This window comes from Lynx rufus, unplaced genomic scaffold (genome assembly GCF_022079265.1).
Source record: "Lynx rufus isolate CCGP_SWC_20201006 ecotype Redwood Valley unplaced genomic scaffold, mLynRuf1.p SCAF_25, whole genome shotgun sequence".
NCBI lineage: Eukaryota > Metazoa > Chordata > Mammalia > Carnivora > Felidae > Lynx > Lynx rufus.
In genome coordinates this window covers 6,521,597-6,542,482 of record NW_025814840.1, presented here as the reverse complement: position 1 = coordinate 6,542,482, position 20,886 = coordinate 6,521,597, and the positions used below count along the sequence as shown (strand labels likewise).

General features: G+C 45.8%; 1 protein-coding gene across 2 annotated transcripts in view; it reads left to right on the top strand.

The window, feature by feature from the left end:
* Positions 1 to 1,393: 1,393 nt before the first annotated feature.
* The window catches only part of ASAH2 (N-acylsphingosine amidohydrolase 2), a 56,775-nt gene continuing 37,282 nt past the window's right edge, over positions 1,394 to 20,886 (top strand). For both annotated transcript variants that reach the window (XM_047088751.1, XM_047088750.1), the window contains exons 1-6: positions 1,394 to 1,520; positions 4,196 to 4,401; positions 6,043 to 6,192; positions 14,415 to 14,591; positions 15,850 to 15,977; positions 17,127 to 17,204. In XM_047088751.1, the coding sequence (XP_046944707.1) occupies positions 1,394 to 1,520; positions 4,196 to 4,401; positions 6,043 to 6,192; positions 14,415 to 14,591; positions 15,850 to 15,977; positions 17,127 to 17,204 (866 nt within the window). The remainder of the gene's footprint in view (positions 1,521 to 4,195; positions 4,402 to 6,042; positions 6,193 to 14,414; positions 14,592 to 15,849; positions 15,978 to 17,126; positions 17,205 to 20,886) is intronic.

Here is a 20,886-nt window from a genome sequence, read left to right as displayed (position 1 = left end):
GAGAAAACCTGAAGGTTTAGATTTGTAACTGTGGACTCTCTTCCAGATGGACTGTAAGCTCCTCCATCTTGTCAACTAAATCAAACTGAAACAGAAAATTGGGGCGTGCTAAGCCCACCCATTTGTTGCCAATTTACAACTCTTGGGGGGTAATAGCATCTTAATATGGCTGCATATTACCCATTGTGGGAGCAAGTCCTGGACTCTAATCCCGTCTCATTGCTCAGGCTTCCTGAAGTATGGGTTAAGAAAATGGGTTCCAAAGTTTGTATGTGTGATTCCAATAATTTTTTAACACTAGCTTCATAAAATTCCCCTTGAGGACAGTGAGGAGCAGAGTCTTTGCTATTTTGGGACCTAATGATAAATGCAAACACCATAAACACCTATTGCAGTCTATGGGACGAACGGATTATTACTGCACCATCTCCTTTTTGTAAGAACTCTATAAGATGGGTACTAAAATTATCGTCATCACCACATCCTTATTTACAGACAGAGAAACTGAGGCTCAGTGTTGGGGAGGATTTCCCAAGGTCGTCCAGTAAGTGGCAGAAATGAGCTTTGGACTCTGGAGTTAGAAGGCAGAATCCAATTTTTATCCACCATATTATACTTTCTCCCACTACCTGATATGGACTTTTAGCTTCTATAGCCTTGCTGAGTAACAATGAATCCTACTCCTAAAATATCTTCAGGCATCTGTAAGGTCATTTCCTGCTGTGGTAGAACACAAGAGCATTATCTTTGTCCCCATCCTTCAACAGGTTTGCAAGATGTGTGAGATCCTTCTGATGACAGAGAGGGAGATTTTCCTGATGTCTGGCTTGAGACCAGAGATGGTCTTCCGTGTTGGTTTCTCATCAAGTAGGAATTGAAAGTTAGCAAATGGAGTTGCAAGGCCAAAGTTATGTGTTTCACCTCCTTGTAGACAAGGTAGTTTTCCCAAGGCCATGACCACAGGGGACAGCCCTAACTGCAGCCAGCCTTCTCACAAGAGCAATCAGCCCTGTTGACAGATGTGTTCCAACCTAGGCCCGTGTGCAGATGGCTTCATCACCATAAATGAAAGCTGTATGATACAGCCAAGGAATACAAATAGATTTTTAGCTTCATTGCCAATGCCAAATGATGGGTGGTTCTCTAGAACGAGCGCTGTTCCAGGAAGTGTTTGGAAACCACATCTGAGCTTATCAAAGAGTGCTGTAATTGCTTGGTCTTGTCTGCCATGGCCCCGGATGTGATAGGTATGCTCTGTACTTGTCCTCCCTGGTGTATAGTCCATTCTAGAAGAGCTAAGACATCTTAACCTTGGGCAGCGCAAAGCATATGTGTTGTAGTTTGTGGTTCTGCCATTTTCTGCCTCTTCCATTTCTGCTTTTCCTCAGGAGACATGGCCAAACACAGCCTCTCCACATTAGAGGCATTCCTGATTTTCCTCCTCGTGATGATGACTGCTGTGACGGTAGCCCTCCTCAGCCTCTTGTTTATTACCAGTGGGACCATTGAAAATCATAAAGGCAAGTTGTCATGGGCTCCCTTGGATGCTATTCCTAGCCTGTGGGAAATTTCTGGATGACTGGGGACAAGGAACAGTGCCTGGAACAGTGCCTGCTGATAATGCCAATAACAGGGCAGTTCAACTGGTATGTAAGCAGCCCGGGATGGCCACCGAACCCGTCCATTAATTGTACTTTCTGCATTGACAGCAATTGTTATCAGGCTTACCTTTGCCCCCAAGTAGGCAGTTGACAGGCACTCTGCCATGGGCTTGTCTCACTTCTCCGCTGACCTAAGCCCAGTTCAGAATTCTTCAAGGCCCAGTAGTACGAGCATCCCCGGCCCCCCTCCCCCCAAGCCTCTTCTCTTGCTCTTTGCCTTTTCTTGGGCATCATCTTCTCTTGGGAACAAAAGCAGAATGAAAGACCCACTGAATATCGAGTAGTGCTGAGCTTTAGAGAAGGGGGCCTTGAACTCCAATTCTCATGAGGACCGGTCAAGTTCTGTAAAGGAGGTGGGGTGGGGAGGGGAGCCGGGGTGGGGGAGGTGAGATTCTGGTGAAGGGGGTCTGCAGCCCCTCCTGAGTGTGAGCTGTTAGTTGAAATGGTGTCTCATGGATTCAGATCTCCAGAGTTTGCAGCAGAAGCTGGAAACTGGAGGATTTAGGCATCTCCTGATTTTTTTTTAATATTGGGAATGAATTTAGTTTTTGAAAACGATGCAGGCTACATTTGCGGGCAATATTGGGGCCCTGGGCATTTGATGGAGCCCTGCCTTTGTGGTGGGTTGCATACCTGGTAAATGAGTAGAAACGATGGGTGGCTGTTGAATGCTTTGACCGAAGTAAGGGGAGGGCTAGCTTTAGGCCAGAGAAAGAGCCTGATTTTTTTCAGCCTAGTTTTCTCTCTTGTGGCTTCTTCTTCTTTCTGGTGTAGTGTCTACCATGAGCCTGCACTTTGAACTCCCTGTAGACACAGAGGGACAGAAATCCTCTATGCCAGCAGTGTGCAGGGAAGGGGCATGGACTCCAAGAAAGGAAAGCATCCATAGGACTTATTCAGTTTTAGCTCTTAAAGTTAGAGAATCCAGAGGCTGAGACTCACGGAGGTGATCAATGATTATGGTCACTATTCTCATAGTAGGAGCGGCTGTTTATTGTACGGTCGCTTTGTGTCAAGCACTGTGGTCAGGAGTCTACATCCCTTTCCCACTTAATTCTCATGAATCTTCTATAAAGGTAGGTGCTAGTCTTAGTACCGCTTTCTGGATGTAGAACTTGAGACTCTGAGGTCATAAAGAAATTGCCCTTGGCCATTGGACCTGGTTTGGCTTTGGGTGATACCCCATTCCTATGTTAGTATCAATAAGGCAAAAGTGACTGCCTCCTTCCTTGCAATACTTGATGTCTTGTGGAAAACATGGACTTGGTATTGAGAAAATGTGGATTCTAACTCCATGTTGAATATGGATGAAAGAACATTAGATCCTTAGTTGGAGGATCTGGTGTCTACACCTGATTCATCCCGTGTTCTCCATGACATTGTGGTTACATCACTTCTCTGGGCTTCAGGATTCTTATATGTAAAGCAAAGGAGATCAGACTAGATGATCTCTAGCTTCTCCTGAGCCCCTAAATTCTAGGATCCCAGGGACGTCAGCAGCCAATCTCTTCACCAAGTACTTTTCTGAGCACTAAGGCCTGTGACAGTGACCTCCGTTGCCTTGGCCACCCTGGCTGTTGTCTGGGGTGGAAACAAACAAACAACATGCATGTGTAAGATATCTCAATAGGTAAGTAGAACCAAAGCTATATTCTGGCCATTATTCGAAATTTTTGATATGTGTTAACATATCTATTGTTCAAAACAACCCTAGGAAGTTAGCGTATTAGGACTGCCTCTCTTTTCTAGATGAGAAACATTGAGGTAGAACAGGTAAGCGATTTCAGCTGGTATGTTCAGCTAGTATGTGGTAGAATCAGTTTTTAAACCCAGGTTGTTTGTTTCTGGTACCTGCTCTTGTAGTCTTTCTGCCATTCTGTTTCCCTTGATATTCACGTATGTGTGTGTGTGGACACATGTGTGTACAGGCACGTACATAGATGGTGATATGATTACAATAAGGTGCAACTATGTTGAACGTGCAGTGATCTCATCTGTATTCCAAATAGAAGGCTTGAGAAGGTTGTGGGTGCAGAGTAGAGACAACAGGGGGGCGGCCTCCTGCCAGGAGGGTTGAGCTGCCTCTGGGTGTGATGGAAATGAACCAACTTGAAGGGAGTCTTGGAGCTCGGTTGGTGGAACAGAGAGGAGTGGGGGTCTCCGGATGGAGAGAGCCGTGGAGACAAATCCCCAGAGGCTGGCCCCTGAGGAACCTGGCGCCTGCTTTGTGTGGCTGGAAAAGTCCATCAGGAGTGAGTGAAGGGCCATGAGTTTGACAAGGAACAGCTTGTGATGAGAAGCGGATGGACATTTGACACAGGCCTTGATTGTTAGGATGACACATCTCCAGCTTACCAGAAAGATCCTCCTTAGGGTTGTTGTGTACAACAAGTTCCTGAGAGGTTTCTTTCTGTTTATTTTAAATATAAGACAGTATATAAAGATTTTTCCATGGGAACCTGAACCTCTGTATTCTAATTGATGCCCACAGATAAGTGGACTGAACTGTTGTTTCTTAAATGTTCTGCTTTTAGATTCAGGCGTTCCGGTCACCCAGAGCCCCCCAAGCACGCCGGGCTCCACGGCCACTCAAGGCTCGACGCTCACACATGGCTCCACAGACACCCAGGGACCTCCGGTGACCACCACCCCAGAGCCTCCTCTATTTCAGAACTTCAGTGGCTACCATATTGGTGTTGGGCGAGCTGACTGCACAGGACAAGTAGCAGATATCAGTTTGGTAGGCAAATCATGGGCTCCTCAAGGAGAATGAAACAAGTACTTTACTTTTGCCACTTGCACCCTACACTGATTCCTTATGATTACATCATTGTCTTCCTCCTTTTTCATTGACTTCACTGCTGTCTAACACTGTGAATATCGTGCCATAGAGAGCAGAGGGGCCATGCGTTCAACCACAATTCCTTTATAAAGTCAGTTGGCCACTTTTTTATGAATGGAACTGCTGTCAAACTCTTGTACCACCAGGGATGGGCTGGTACCATAAGTGATGGAAGCAGGCCTCTCTGTGAGCTGATAAGAGTCTAGCGAACCCTCAAGGAAGTGGTAGGGATTATGGGACAACTAGAAAGTTCATGGCTTTAGCAATTGTTACCATGGAGGGCTGCCCTATCCTACAGTTTGTTCAAGAGAAGCTGGAAAATTTCTGAATTGAACACCTGAGGATCTAAGTCTGTCTGTGGGAAAATACAGGCAACTCTAGTCAAAACTGGAAACCTAGTGTCGGCCAACACCACGCAAGCCAAGTGAAATGCTTCTGTGGGTCAGGTGTGGCCCATTGGCTGCTGGTCTGCAACCTCTTGGCTGTGATGGTGGATTCACTCATATCAACCTTTTTCTAGGAAGCTAGAACGTGAAGTTGTCTGATGAGATTTTCTCCCTCCTACCAAATAACCCTTGATTCTAGGAATTGTTCCCTGATGTCTATTCTGAAAAGTGGCTCTGGAATGAGAACCCTGAATGAACATTCCTATGAGGGGTAAAGTGAGCGATAGAGAGAGCATTCTGAAGACCAGGATATAACTTTACGGGTGGGTCTTATGACATGGTGTGAAGGGGGGGGTGGGAGATAGGTGGATTTTGTCTGACTTGGCTGAGGAATGGTCACCAAGGTAAAATCCAGGGGGTGGTACCCTCAGAAAAAGATCATTGGGGTGCCTGGGTGGCTCAGTCAGTTCAATGTCTGACTCCTGGTTTCAGCTCAGGTCATGATCTCGTGGTTTGTGAGATCGAGCCCTGTGTGCTCTGCGATGACATGCAGAGCCTGCTTGGGATTCTCTCCCTGTATCTGTCTGCCCCTCCCCCACTTGTGCACACACTCTCTCTCTCTCTTTCTCTCAGAATAAATAAACTAAAAAATAAAGAGATTATTGAATCATAAAGAAACCATTTTCTTCTGAAAAAAAAAAAAAAAAAAGAAAGAAAAGAACATCATACACCAAACAACCAAAGTGAGGGAACCTTCAGTCTTTAGACGCGCCTGGGTATATGGGATGATGGTAGGGGAACTATTTCCTTCTGTAATATCTCAGGCAGGAGAAGAGAACAGAAAACCCTGAAAGGTCTCCGGTGTGGTAACGGAATTCCCAAGCCATGCCAACCCCTTCCTTGCCCGTGGGCCTATGGATGGCTTCTGCCAAACAGATAACTACTTTGCCTTTGCATTTTTGTAACAGAAGAGTAAAGCTTCTCTTATGATGTTGGCTTTATTCTTGAAAACACACGTTATCATCTCACTCAGAGCCACAGTGTCCTGTGGATTGTGTTTTTCTTTCCTACGTGGTCTCTTTTTGCGTGGTTGTGCTTGGTTCTCGTGGCAGGGCAGTGAGGCAGAGGGGCCCTGACTTTCTCTTCCTTCTAGATGGGCTACAGCAAAACTGGCCAGAATGCACGGGGCATCCTCACCAGACTGTACAGCCGTGCTTTCATCATGGCAGAACCAGATGGGTCCAATCGAGTGGCGTTTGTCAGCATCGACATAGGCATGGTATCCCAACGACTCAGGCTAGAGGTAAGTGATTGAGGTGACAAAAGAAATGACATGTGATTTAAAAGAGAAGTCTGTGGGTGACCTTGAAAGTAACAAAGCCCTCCTGGCTTCTCATCCGGTGAGATTCTACTGCCCTCCACGTTATTAACTCTCGACAATCCAGCAGACAATTATCCCACAAATAATTTCAGTCTGCGCCATCTTGGTCAAAACTTGCTTTCAATTCTGCTGATGACTCATTGTCATTATTAACGTTAATGTGTTTTGAAATTTTATTGTGTTCTGGGTGATCTTCACATACATTCTCTTATTTAATCCTCCTAATTAGAATCCTGAGAGCGCCAACTAATCACTAACCCTTCCCTCGAGTTTTTATACGACTGAGAATAGATGCAAGGAGCCAAATGAGAATGAAAACGTGACACTGAAATGAGATTGGCCATAAATGTCTGAAGCTGGGTGAGAGGTAGATGGGGGTCTCATTATGCTCTTCAGATTATTTTTGTACGTGTTTGAAAATTTCCATAATAAAATTAAAAAAAAATACAATGTTAGTGCTCTCACCCTTTAAGTGCTATTGTAGACTATGGCAGGCTCTTCTGTGATTTTTACCTGAATTGAGACCATGTCACCCCACCGTGGGAAAGGTTGAGCTTAGCAGAAAGGTGCCTGTGGGTCCTGGGCAGGCAACCGTAAGATGCACAGAAGGAGAGGGAGACATAGGGTGATGGGCTTGGACTTTCATGTCTGCCTTTCTAAGCCAGATTCTTGGCCCTGACCCAGTTATATTTTCTGCATGGGATCGGGTCACAGGAAGAGAATGTGCTCCCTTAACGTTTGCTCACACCTTCACGAAGGTAAGGGAGATGAGGGTCTGGACTATCCAGGACAGTGACAATCAAATGCCCGCTATTCGTTGTCATGTTCCATCAGCCTCATCTGTTAAACGCTGTTACTCCTGCTGTGTGAACGAGCCAGTGAGAGAGATGAGGGAGGCCCTCAAATATTTCTCCAGTGTCACTCTTTCTTGGGGAATGTGGTGGGATCCTCCCCCATCTACAGACGCTCAGGAAGCAAGATTACATGTTTTCCCCACTCCTGCGCTTACAACAAAACTATGCAGGGGGTCTGTTGTTCTCTCCACTTTATGGATAAGGTAATAGAGTCTTAGAGAAGGCAAGTAGCTCTTTCAGTTTCACACAGTCAGCAAGTGGGACAGCCGGGTTCTGAACACACAGATGCCTGATGTCAGATCCCATATTCTTAAAAGTGACGTTATTCTATTATCTTGCAGGGAAAAATGCATTGACCACCTGCTTTTTGCGTGGCACTTTGCTGGCAATTTCAGAGGGTACATAGTCAAAGGAGTCATAATGCACGTTCCCTATGAGCTCACTGCCCAGTTGGGGATAGGAGGAAGGGAGTGTAATAGAAAAACACATGAACTATAGTTCACTGGAGTAAAGTTCAGTGGTGTGTAATCTACTGAATAACAAATAGCTCCGGAATATGGTGGTTTAAAACAATAAACATCATCTAGGGGATTCTGGGTGGCTCAGTTGGTTAAGCATCTGACTCCAGCTCAGGTCATGATCTCATGGTTTGTGAGTTTGAGCCCCACATTGGGCTCTCAGCTCTCAGCGTAGAGCCCCCTTTGGGTCCTCTGTCTCCCTTTCTCTCTGCCCCTCCTTCCTCCACTTGCATGCTCTGTCTCTCTCAAAAATAAATAAACATTAAAAATAGTAATAGGGGAGGGGAAACAAAAATAATATAAAAACAGGGAGGGGGAGAAAACAGAAGAGACTCATAAACATGGAGAACAAACAGAGGGTTACTGGAGGGGGTGTGGGAGGGGGGATGCGCTAAATGGGGAAGGGGCACTAAGGAATCTCCTCCTGAAATCATTGTTGCCCTCGATGCTAACTAACTTGGATGTAAATTTAGGAAAATAAAAAATAAAGCAAGTTAAAAAAATAATAAACATCATCTCATACATTGTGTTGATCAGGAAATCAGAACTGGCTTAACTAGGTGGTTCTGGCTTAGGATATCTTGAAATCAAGGTGTTGGCAAGGGCCACAGTCATTGGAAGGCCTGATTGAACCACTTCCAAGATGACTCACTTGTGTGGCTGCTGATAGAAGACCTCAGTTTCCCACTTTCCAGATCCTTGCGGCCCAGAACTGTTGCTTCCCCCAAAGTGAGTGACTCGAGAGAAGGAGAAGTGAAGAGGCCACAGTTGTGCTCAGGAGTTGAGCTTCCAGCATATTCTGTCCATTGGAAGCAAGATACCAGGTACATTTCACACCCAGGGACAGGACAGCAGAACCTCCCTTCTTACCGGGAGGAGGAGAGAGGAACTTGTGGGCACACAGTGATTTAAAACCACCACAAGGGGAATCCGAAAATGGAACGTAGGGGAAAATTTCACAGTGGATGTGACATTTGAATGGACAAAATTTTAGTTTATTTTAATTCCAGTATAGTTAACGGTAGAGTTATATTTCGGGTGTACAGTCATTCAACAATTACTGAGTGCTCATCAAGTCAAGTGAATTCTTAGTCCCCTTCACCTGTTTCACCCATCCCTTCTCTCATAACCCTCTGTTCATTCTCTATAGCTAGGGTCTGTGGTTTGGTTTGTCTCTCTTCTTCCCTTTGTTCATTTGTTTTGTCTCTTAAATTCCACAGACGAGTGAGGTCATATGGTATCTATCTTCCTCTGACTGACTTCTCTTAGCCTAACACTCTCTAGATCCATCTATGTTGGTGCAGATGGCAAGATTTCATTCTTTTTTTTTGAATATTGAAAAAAGTTTTTTTAATGTTTATTTCTGAGACGGAGACAGAGCACGAGCAGGGGAGGGGCAGAGAGAGAGGGAGACACAGAATCCAAAGCAGGCTCCAGGCTCCAAGCCGTCAGCACAGACCCCGACATGGGGCTCAAACTCATCAACTGTGAGATCATGACCTGAGCCAAAGTCGGATGCTCAGCCGACTGAGCCACCCAGGTGCCCCAAGATTTCATTCTTTTTGATGGCTGAGTAATATTCCATTGCATATGCATACCACATCTTTTTATCTGGATGGGAGGAATTTTAACTGGTTAACGTGGCAGAGGGAGGGATGTAGCCTCCTTTGCAGGCACAAGGCTTCCTGCTATTAGGACCCATGTAAGCATGTAATTAGAAATACACCTAGCAGGTATGTTGGTCATAATCGTAGAGGGTCTGGGATGCCGGTTTATTTTGACTTCTGTTAAGTGATGGGGCTTCTGCAAAAACTTTTGAGTGGAGGAGTAATGCAAACCTAATTTTGCTTCAGAATGATTAATCAGACAGCAGTGTTTGATGAAATAGACTGAGGCTGGAGGCCAGGACACAAATTGGCAGCTTTGCTAAGTTAATACGAAGGCTCTACTGGTGAGGATCTAGTTGGGAAAATGGTAATCACACTCGGTATTTCAAACAGAGGAGATTGAACACAGGGGAGTTTTACAACATGTTGGAAGGCTGCACGAACTGGAAAGGGAAGGGAAGCTCATGGGAAAGATGTCAACTTTGCCTGGACATTTCCCCTGGACCGCGTGAGGCTCGCACAAAGGTCTTCAGTCAGTGCGGTGGCCGTGAGGCTACCTGGTAGTAAGAGGTCACCTTAAATGCAAATGAGGTTTGAGAATGAATAAAAATAAAAGCTAAAACTTGCCTAGTTCCCGCGATGAGTCACGCCTGATGGCTCCACGTACATTAATGAATTCAATCCTCCAAACAACCGGAGGAGGCAGGTGCTATCATTATGTCATGTGACAGGTTGGGAAACAAACACGAGCTGCAGGGGATCAGGGAACTTGTCTGCGGAGCTGGGTGGATGCACAGGCATCTCGGTGCCAGTGCCCACACTTGTTACCACGACGCTTACCACTTTTCTCAAGGGTCGGAGATGGCTCTCATGGGGATATGGTGGGGTCATGAGAAGAAATGGGAGAGTCAGGGGTGGACTTTGGGGGTGGAATGGGGAAGGGAGAGGGGATTAATGTGTTGGACTGCAGAGGTTGTGAAGTCAACAGTCCACCATTTCACCATCCCTTCCTATTTTTACTTTCCCCGTGCAATCTGAGACCCGGTGGGAAGGCCTTTAAATGAACCCACTCTGTTATCCCAGGCTAACCCAAGGGAAAGGGTGAGGAATAAATGTAGCTCAACAATTGCCTTCCCGCTTCCTTATAATACCTGGTTTTAGGCAGGTTCTCAGCCTCAGCTTTGAGGACTGATGACATTTCCAGCATGCAATGAAGGTTCTGGAAGATCTCTGAGCAGTGAGACAGGGCAGAACAGAGGGGCTTTCCGGGTCTTTCTGCGGCAGGTTCCCAGGTGTGTCAGTAATAGGAAACTGAATGGAAACTGAACACAGAGGTGAGCTGTAGACCTTAAGGTAACTTCTTCATTCTGTTGAAACACCCCTCCTCATGAAGTAGGTAACATGCTATTTACCATGGCTGCTGGCAGACGTTGTTACTAGATGATTGAGTTTTTCTTTTCTTTTTCTTGAAGCTCCATGGGTCTGAATTCACATTGGAGCATATAGGTTAGGATAGAAGTTTTGGGAGATGTTTGTGGTCTTTCTCTTTTGTTTTATTTATTTATTTATTTATTTATTTATTTAAAAAAAATTTTTTTTTTCAACGTTTATTTATTTTTTGGACAGAGAGAGACAGAGCACGAATGGGGGAGGGGCAGAGAGAGAGGGAGACACAGAACCGGAAACAGGCTCCAGGCTCCGAGCCGTCAGCCCAGAGCCCGACGCGGGGCTCGAACTCCCGGACCGCGAGATCGTGACCTGGCTGAAGTCGGACGCTTAACCGACTGCGCCACCCAGGCGCCCCTCTCTTTTGTTTTAAAATTTGAGTGCCATAATTTTTCTTCCTTTTTTTTTAATGTTTATTTTTCAGAGAGAGAGACAGACACAGAGACGGAGAGAAAGAGATACAAAGCACAAACGGGGGAGGGGCAGAAAGAGAGGGAGACACAGAATCTGAAGCAGGCTCCAGGCTCTGAGCTGTCGGCACAGAGCCCGATGTGGGGCTCAAACTCACGAACTGTGAGATCATGACCTGAGCTGAAGTTGGATGCTTAACCGACCCAGCCACCCAGATGCCCCCATAATTTCTCTCTTGCTAAGACCTCGATTCTTGTGTAAGCCCAAAGAAGTACACTTGCTATAAAACCCTAACATTCTCTGGGAATAAAAATGGGATGGGGTTAGGAGAGCTTTAAGGTTGACCAGAAGTTCTTTCTCTTTGCTACCTTCCTGTCTTAGTTACAGAACTGTGAGCACATTAGCTTTTCAGAGCAGCCTTTAGTCGAGCTTTCATGGTGCCCCTTTAGCGATGGGCTTCTCCTTCGTGAGTGGAGTTATTACTGTTTTAGAAGAAGACATAGGGTGATGAAGAGTGTGGTCTGGATTTGGGTCACACAGGAGCAACATGGAGACTTACTGGGATGGAGAATGTAGGCTACTTGGTCAGAGGGTGTTGGTCTGGTCATGTCATAGTTCCTTTCACATTTGCCTGGCATCACAGGATTGTGTATATGGACGTGGTAACCTAGCAATCAGTGTGTGGGACACGGATTAGTTAATGAGGCAACACTGTTCATAAGATGTTCCTCATTCAATGACCACATGAGTAGAATGAGGGTGGGGTAGCTCTTCCCCTAAAATAGAAGAGATTGGTGGTTGTATTTACGCGGGTTAAGTATATAGCCTGTAAGTTGCACGCTTCCCAAGCGTGTTCTGGGACCATCTTGCACCAGCTCATGAGGGCTGGCTGTTAAATATTCAAGAGCTTGGGGGGGGGGGCTCGTTGTTAAATTTTGGAAGCTTGAAATTGACTGGGGCAGGGAGTATTTACACCAGAGAAACTGACAAGCGATTCAAATGAGAGCTTTTCGTTTCCCGCTATGTGACGGTTGATCAGCCTACCACTGCCTGTGCCACACGCAGAGCAGACAGCGTTGCTAATCAGAAAAGGCACTCTTTCTTGCTAAGCCCAGGTTTGGGCTCAGGATCCTTCTCAACACCACGCGTCTGAGAGCCACCACCAATAGACGGGACTAAGTGTGTGACGTAAGTGATATTTGCGATCCCTGCCGTAAATGCACTGTCATTACTGTGCCGGGTATTAACTGACAGTATCTTACGTTGAGGAAGGTCGCTTTGGGTCTGACACTTTTGCTAGATCATTTTAATGATTTTTGACATTTAAAAAAAGTGAACAGGGGCTTCTGGGTGGTTCAGTCAGTTAAGCGTCTGACTTCGGCTCAGGTCATGATCTCAGTGTGTGGGTTCGAGCCCCGTGTCGGGCTCTGTGCTGACAGCTTGGAGCCTGGAGCCTGCTTCAGATTCTGTGTCTCCCTGTCTCTCTGCCCCTCCCCTGCTCACGTTCTATCTCTCTCTCTCAAAAATAAATAAATATAAAAACTTTTTTAAAAAGTGAAAAACAATTTTTTGTTAATATTTATTTTATTTTATTTTTTTTTGCAAGACCATGAGGGGCAAAGGGAGAGGGAGATAGAGGATCCAAAGTGAGCTCTAGCTAGTGAGCTCTAGCTCTAGCTCATCGGGCACAGAGCCCGATGTGGGGCCCGAACTCATGAACCCTGAGATCATGACCTGAGCCAAAGTCAGATGCTTAACCAGCTGAGCCATCCCGGCACCCCTTGACGCAAAAAAAAAAAAAAAAAGTCAAAACATCTTTCCCAAGGAAGCCACAATAACACCCAATATCAGGTTGAAGCTGATTAAAGCAGAATCAGAAACAGGTTCTCAGCACCAGGGATTTTTCTCTCCATTGTCTTCGTGATACGTCTGGGCCCCGTGAGCACACTTATCATGCGTTTAGATGTTCACAGTCGTCCTGAATTACCGCTCAGGATTTCTGTGGGTCAGGAATCCCAGGGAGGCCGAGCTGGGTGATTCCGACTTAGGTTAGAACCGAAGTCACACACACACGCCCACTTCCGTGTCGTGGGTTGAACTCACGCGTCGGCTGGGGCTGCGGGTGTTGGAAGGCCTGGCTGAGGCCGAAGGGTCTACTATTCTGAGGTGGCTCACCCGCCTGGCTAGCGAGTTAGTGCTGACAAGATGGTTCCTTTCCGATGGGCCTCCCCACAGGGTGGCTGGGGTGTCCTTAGGTCCCCGCGGTTGCCTGCCCCCAGACCAATAAGGGTGACAGTATATGTCAGGGAGCATGGAGTTCTTCATTTTGGGCAGGGAGGCGGCAAGGGGCCCTTACACGACTGTCTGCTGCTCCCGGGACGCTTTCCATTGGTGTTGCTCAACCGGCTTACGCTCTTGGGTGGAAGGCAGCCTCTCTGGAAAGATGTTTCCTCATTGACACCCCTTACTCTTTTTCCCCACTCAACGACATTTGTCTTCAGAGCACTTATCACTGTGTGATACCATATTACGTGCTTCTTTGCTTGTTACCTTTCTCCCTCATTAGAATAAACGCTCCATCAGGGTAGGAACCTCAGATACTCCTAGTGCTCAGATATTAACCTCATATCGCTCCTAGTGCCTGGATAGTAATAGCAAGTGTGGAACGATGAATAGCAAACCATACTGGTTCTGCAGTTAGAGAGATGTGGACCCAGGTCGTGGCTCTCACATTTACTCGGTCGGCGGGCAAATTATTTTTCTTCTTTACACTTCAGTGCTCTTAGCTAAAAGATGCGGTTCCAAATATCCACCTCTGGGGCTCCTGGGTGGCTCAGTCGGTTAAGCATCCATCTCTTGATTTTGGCTCAGGTCATCAACTTCACGAGATGGAGACTGCACGGGGCTCTGGGCTGACAGTACGGAGCCTGCTTGGGATTCTCCCTCTCTCCCTCTCCCTCTGCCCCTCCCCTGTTCCCTCTCTCTCTCTCTCTCTCTCAAAGATAAACAAACATTGAAAAAAACATCTACCTCTTGGGGTCGTTATAAAGATTTTAAAATAACATAATGTGTGTCCTACCTAACACTGTGCTTGCATACGGTGAGAGTCTATGAAACGTTAGCCTTGATGGTTACTGGTTTTGTTGAAGTTGTGCCTACGATGAGACACTTCAGCACCGAGTGAAGGGCCACTCGACAGGGGTGCCATTGATATGGATCCTTGATTAGACTCATTGGAGCCTTTTCCATAGTGAGTTGCTATGTTATCCCTCTTCTTAGTTCTGTTTTTTTTTTCTTTTCTCTTGAAGGTCCTGAACAGACTGCAGAGTAAATATGGCTCCCTGTACAGACAAGACAACGTCATCCTGAGTGGCACTCACACACACTCGGGGCCAGGAGGGTATTTCCAGTATACTGTGTTTGTAATCGCCAGTGAAGGATTTAGCAATCGCACCTTTGAGTACATGGTCACTGGCATCGTGAAGGTAGGCAAAAGGCCCCAGAGGGAGCTGCCCTGTCCCTTGTTCACAAGTGTTCAGGAGTGGTTTGCTGTGATATGGAGAGAGTCCTTATAGGATGTTGCCCTGAGCAGTCTCAGCACCTGCCCCCTCCGTTCCTGACTCCCCAGGAGCTTCTGGTCTCCGAGGCACTGACTGATTGAGAGGGGTGAGTTCCGTGCAGTGAGCCTCCTGCAGGTGTCCAAAGGGACAGCAAACGTTTCCTATGTCACCCTTACAACTGAGAGGGCCCTACCGTCTGTTCTGTGTGCAAAGTCACACAAAAAGGAAGCCATCAAGGAACCAAGAGTCACTGCAAGTAATTCCAATCTCGCCTCCTAGTTCCCAAACAACATGACAGGGGACCCACTTCATAAACACACGCCCTTATTTCTCACGTCCTCTCTGAGAGTTCTAGACGGCATGGTCTTCCGTGTTCCTGGCTTGGGCGCCTCTTTCTCCTCTCTCCCCATCTTGCAGCTTATTACTACCTCCCACAGGGTCCTTTCTCATGTTTCCCTCATACCTTTCCCTTCTAGATTTAGTCCCTCTCTACTTTGTCTCATGAAGTCCCCCCCAAACCTGGCGATCCAGTCGGCAAAGGCAGAAATGTCTTTACCACGATGTTTTCCAAACCGTGGATGGTAATTCATGGCTGCCTTCCTGAAGTCAATTCCATGGGTTGCAAGAAGCATTGAATGAACAGAACTAAAGTAAAACAGATCGGAGCCTATCATGGTGCAAAACATACGGGAAGGGTGTATTTTGTGAGCTTCTGTTTTAGCACACATATGTCGACGTGTATTAAGTTGTGATGAAAAATGTTTTGCTTATGATGGCTTTGAGTCAGAAAAGTGTGAAAAACTTGGCCTCAGAGGTTGAGGGCAGGGAGAGGACAAGGAGGGTGGGACACCTTCAAGCTAACAAATCCTGGTCCTAGGTCGGGGGGAGTCGCTCCCGGTTTGGCCAATTGAACCTGCGAGCAGTGCCTGACTCAGCGGCTCTGAGACAGTCAAGTGACCTTCCCAGGTCACGGCAATTCTTATGTCTCAGCCTTGAGGCCATCTGTGTGCCCCCGAGTGACACTGGCCGTGTGGTTCTCTAGCTCTTGTCCCATAGCAGGGGCAGCTCAGAGACCAAGGAAATTGTCCACAGCACTCCTCTGTTTCTGTTGACTAAATCCTTATCCAACAGGATGTCCAAATTCACAACTGGCTCTCTCTCTCTCTCTCACTCTAACCCACAGAGCATTGAGATGGCGCACAAAAATATGAAACCAGGCAAAATCTTTATCAACAAAGGAAACGTGGAAGGTGTACAGATCAACCGAAGCCCCTCTTCTTACCTTTGGAATCCTCTGTCAGAGCGAGCCAGGTGAGGGGCATTATCACAATAAAATCATGGGTTTCCTTTAGAGATCAGCAACAAAAATCTAAGGATGCAGTTGGTACTCAAGGAATGGGGTGGGATCCTGAAAGAGTAGTAAAGCTAAAGTAAAGTTAAAACATGTTGATCATCTAAGACTGGCAGAAATAAAAAGTGAATGTGGTAACACACGCCAGCCCGTGCACCAATCGGCCCGCTCTGCTGGCGTCTGGGGTCAGCGTGAATGTTGGAAGGACTCCCAGTTTTGCAATCGGGCACGACTCTGGTTCCATCTCTGCTTTATCACTTCCTAGTCATGTGACCTTCAGTGATTTACTTATAGTAATTTATTGCCTCTCAGCTTCTTCTGTAAAGCGGAGATGAAAATGTGCACAACACGTGTTTATTAAATTAATGAATAGCTCTTTTTGTTAGATCGTTCAGCAGAAATCGTCTCCATCCAGGAGAATGTAGCAAGAGAGAAGACATAAAAGGATAAAGAAGCAGGAACAAAGAACAATAAATAAAACTAGCACAATGGAATGGAACTAAGGCCGGTTGTTTGTTTGTTTGCTTAAGTGCTGACCCAGGTTTGCCACAGGAGAGAAGCCCTTGACTGCTGTGGCACAGTGAAATAATATCTCACTTTCAACCTGACCACCTGGCATTTTACATTTGTCTGCGTATTTTTCCATCCATTTCAAAGGAGTTGAGTTTTAGAAAACATAATCTGATTTCCCTTGAAAGGCCATGAAAGAACGCTTGAAGCTACAGGTCAGGGATGGTTTTGATGTTGCATATTCCCTGCTATGTTTAAGAGATTCCGTGAAAATTTGACCGGAGTAGAAATTTCAAAGACAAATCCCTTTTCTAAGAAACACCTGTATGTTCTATAAGATCACGACCATTACATAAAGATGTCAATTTCATCTCCAGTTGGCTGACCTAATGCCACTAAGTGTGATGCTATTTGCAAGCCATTTCTTTAGCTGAGGACTGAGGTCCTGGATGTGGTTCATAAGACCATAGCACATCAGGAAACCTCGCTCACTGAAGGCATTTTGATTTTAGTTTTTGTGTCAGCTTCTACTGTTGGTCATACAAGAAGCCCAGGCTCTAACTAACATAGAAGTGACTGCGTTTCTTTGTTTTGACTAGGTATTCTTCAAATACTGACAAAGAAATGATCATCCTAAAAATGGTAGATTTGAATGGAGTTGACCTGGGCCTTATCAGGTACTCTGTTTACTTTTTTTGCTTTTCGTCCTGTCTGGATAGCTTTCCTTAATCATGGAGGTGGGGACGGGGAGGGGGGTGTGGGAGGAAGAGACTAGAATAGTGGCAGCAGCGGCTGGGAATATGTTGAGTAGTTAAGAGTCCAGACTTGGGAGTCAGACACATCTGGGTCCAACCATAGATCCTGGGGCAAGGTTCTCAGCTTTCCAGGGCTCGGTTCCTTACCTGGAAAACAGGGCTAATTAAAGGATGACGTAAATGAGGGATTCAGGTAAAGAAGTGTAGTGTAGCATCTGGGATATGACATAAGGATTCAGTCAATACCAGTGCTTATTACTCTATCAAGATGTCGTATGTGGAATTTCTACGATGGCGGACCGTTATCTCTTAGTAAAATGAGAAAACTATCTGACCAACCAGGCTAAATGATTATGGGTTTGAGATGATTTAACTGTGTTTTCCTAAAAGAATGAAGTCAAGTCTAATGTAGGACGATGCCAATTAGTGATGGAAACAGAATTGAGGCCACCTGAAGGAAGCAGATGAGGTGAAATTACAGCCTGGCACAGGTTTTAGTTCAGGATTATACGTAAGAAGACGTGTGGATTTTTTTTTTTTTTCATAAAGAAGGCATTTGCATTCATGTGTGAATTTTGTCCCTGCAATTGGACTGACTCAGGAATTGACTGGCTGGGTAACAGCCCCAGGTGCCTTGATGCGCAGACGTCCAAGTGATGGAGGATGCCTGAAGGAAGTGTATGATGGCTCATGGGAGCTACAGTTAAATGGCTTGGGTTTGCTCTGTGTTGTCATCGTGATGAGCTTTGTGACTTTGGCCAAGTGACTTAACTGCTCTGTGGCTCAATTTTCTTTCTTTCTTTCTTTCTTTCTTTCTTTCTTTCTTTCTTTCTTTCTTCTTTCTTTCTTTCTTTCTTTCTTTCTTTCTTTCATGTTTATTTATTGATTTTGAAAGAAAGAGAGAGCAGGAAAGGGGGAAAGAGAGAGAGACAGAGACAGAGAGAGAGAATCCCAAGCAGGCTCCACACTGGCAGCAGAGCCCAATGTGGGGCTCGAACTCACGAAATGTCAGATCGTGCCCCGAGCCGAAATTAAGAGTCTGATGCTTCACCAACTGAGCCACCCCTCAATTTTCTGACTTTAAAAGTGAGGGATAAAGTGAGTCCTTAAAATGTTGATAATAAGCGTGAGTAAAGGTGGTAGGGGCCTATCAGGTACGATTATGAAATACTTAACTGAAAGGGTCTATGTAAGTCAAATTAATAATTAATTAAAATTAATAAGAGGTGAATGAAAACATTAAGGACTGTGATCAGTACTGGCCCTGTAACCAGGTGGAGAACAGCACGGTGGTGAGGAGTTCTGGTTTTAGGGGTAGATTTTAGGACTTGAGTTCAAATCCCAGCCTTGCCACTTATTAACCTACTTACACCTCAACTATTCCATTTGAAAATGGGAATGATAATGCCTCATAGGACTGTTTCAGGATTAAATGACATAATACATGCAAAGTTCTACTCTGTGTCTGGCATAGAAAAGAGTTTTATTATTTTGGTTAAATGGTAAGCAGAGTAACATTCTACTTCTAAGAACTCCATTGTTGTCTCCTCAAAATGCTTGACGTTCTTTTTATGTATTTTCTTAAATGTTTATTTATTTATTTTGAGAGAGGGAGATAGAGAGTGAGGAGGGGAGGTTCAGAGAGAGGGAGAGAGAGCATCCCAAGCAGGCTCTGCACTGTCAGCGCAGAGCCCGATGCGGGGCTCAAACTCACAAACTGTGAGATCATGACCTGAGCCGAAACCAAGAGTCGGATGCCTAAGTGACCAAGCCACCCCGGACGGCCCTGAATGTTTGACATTTTTAGCATTGGAGTTACTTCTTTGGGTGTCAAGTGAGGTCACTAAAAACTCCCTGATAAAATAAACTTTATTATGTGGGTTGACATGATAGAAGTTATTCTTCCATTATAGTGAATTCATCTACTGATTAGTTGCCAACTGGTGTTGAACACAGTGGACTTTCTTTTTTAAAAAAATACTTTTATTTATTTTTGAGAGAGAGAGACACAGAGTGTGAGCGGGGGAGGAGCAGAGAGAGGGAGGCACAGAATCTGAAGAAGGCTCCAGGCTCCGAGCTGTCAGTATAGAGCCCAGCGCGGGGCCCGAACTCACGAACTGTGAGATCATGGCCTGAGCTGAAGTCGGACCCTTAACTGACTGAGCCACCCAGGGGCAAACACAGTGGACTTTCTAAATGTGTGCTTGGGGTATGTGTTGTGATGGGCATGGTCCCTATCTCGAAGGCTCTAACAGACTAATGGGGTGATTGGGGCAGGGGACAGAGACAGGCAAGTAATGACAACATACATCAGATGGCCATCAGTGCTGCCACCTGGCCATCGATCAATGCTGTGGGAACTTGGAGGAGGTAGCAGGGATACCTGAGAGCATCGTAGAAGTCATGAAAAGACAGTGAGCTGGGAGGCCAGATAATGGGCTATGTCAGGGAGGGGGTGAGAGAGGAATCCGAAAAGGTGAGCTAGCTCCAGATTGTGGGGCACTTTGGTGGGCCATTTGGTTAGGAGACAGTCAGGATACAAACATGTATCTCTGATGAGTTAGAGAATTCCACATTCGCTGGGAGAAGGAGCCTTTTTCCTTACAGTTTCCACTTAACTCTTGGCTGAATGACTGAGATCGTCTGTGATTCCCTCTTATTAGTTTCTGAATCCTTTAACGATGCCCATGGAAGACTAAAAAATGTTGTCCTTCTTCCAGATGTTCGTGGCTTCCTCGCATATAACTATATAACATATCTGGAAGTCCCAGGGCCAACCGTCAAGGTTATAGCAACTCTCCTCCATCTGCTAGGCTTAACACCCTGCAATAACTTGCTATTGTTTTTGCAGCCACCATATGTTATCCTTGACATAATTGCTCGTGCAATTGCCTCTTGTTGCATAGTGGCAATTGCTCTTTGAATGCATTAAAAATGATCCAAAGCATAAAGCCAAATCTGGGCTGCTGAGTAACTAAGCCACCAGATGTAGGTGCCTGCTGTTAGGCAGAATCCCAAGGCATGAGGAGTTTGGAAGCCTAGAATCTCTGACTGGAGGAATATGGGTGTCATTTGCCTCACAGTTCAGCTAAGGGCCAGGTAGGTGACGTGGCCTGCCCAGTGTCGCAGCCAAGACTGTTCTCTTCATGCTGGGAACCATATTGAGGTCCACAATTTCTTCTTTCCTACCTTCACTTTTGGTTTCATTTCTTCATTCGGCGAGTCCGCACCGGAAACCTACTGGGCACCACGCAGGACTTCCCAGTCCTTGGAATGGTGCTTTTCCTGGCCCTGAAATCAGGAATCAAATAATACCCACGCCCGTGTTCCTTGAGCAAGTCCCTTAAGTTCTCAGAGACTCAATTTCCATATTTCTCAGATGCAGATATAACCTCTTCTCTCCAGAGATCATCGATTTATTTACTCATGTATTAAATGGTGTAGAATATATGTGTCATGAACTGAGCTCGTCCTACGGATACACTGATGGGCAAAAGTAGATGGCGTTGTTGCCCTCAGAGAATTTATAATCTCTTGGTAGAGACAAGAGGTTCCAAACAGTCCTTGAAATATGTGTAAGATGACAACTGGGTTAAGTGCCAAG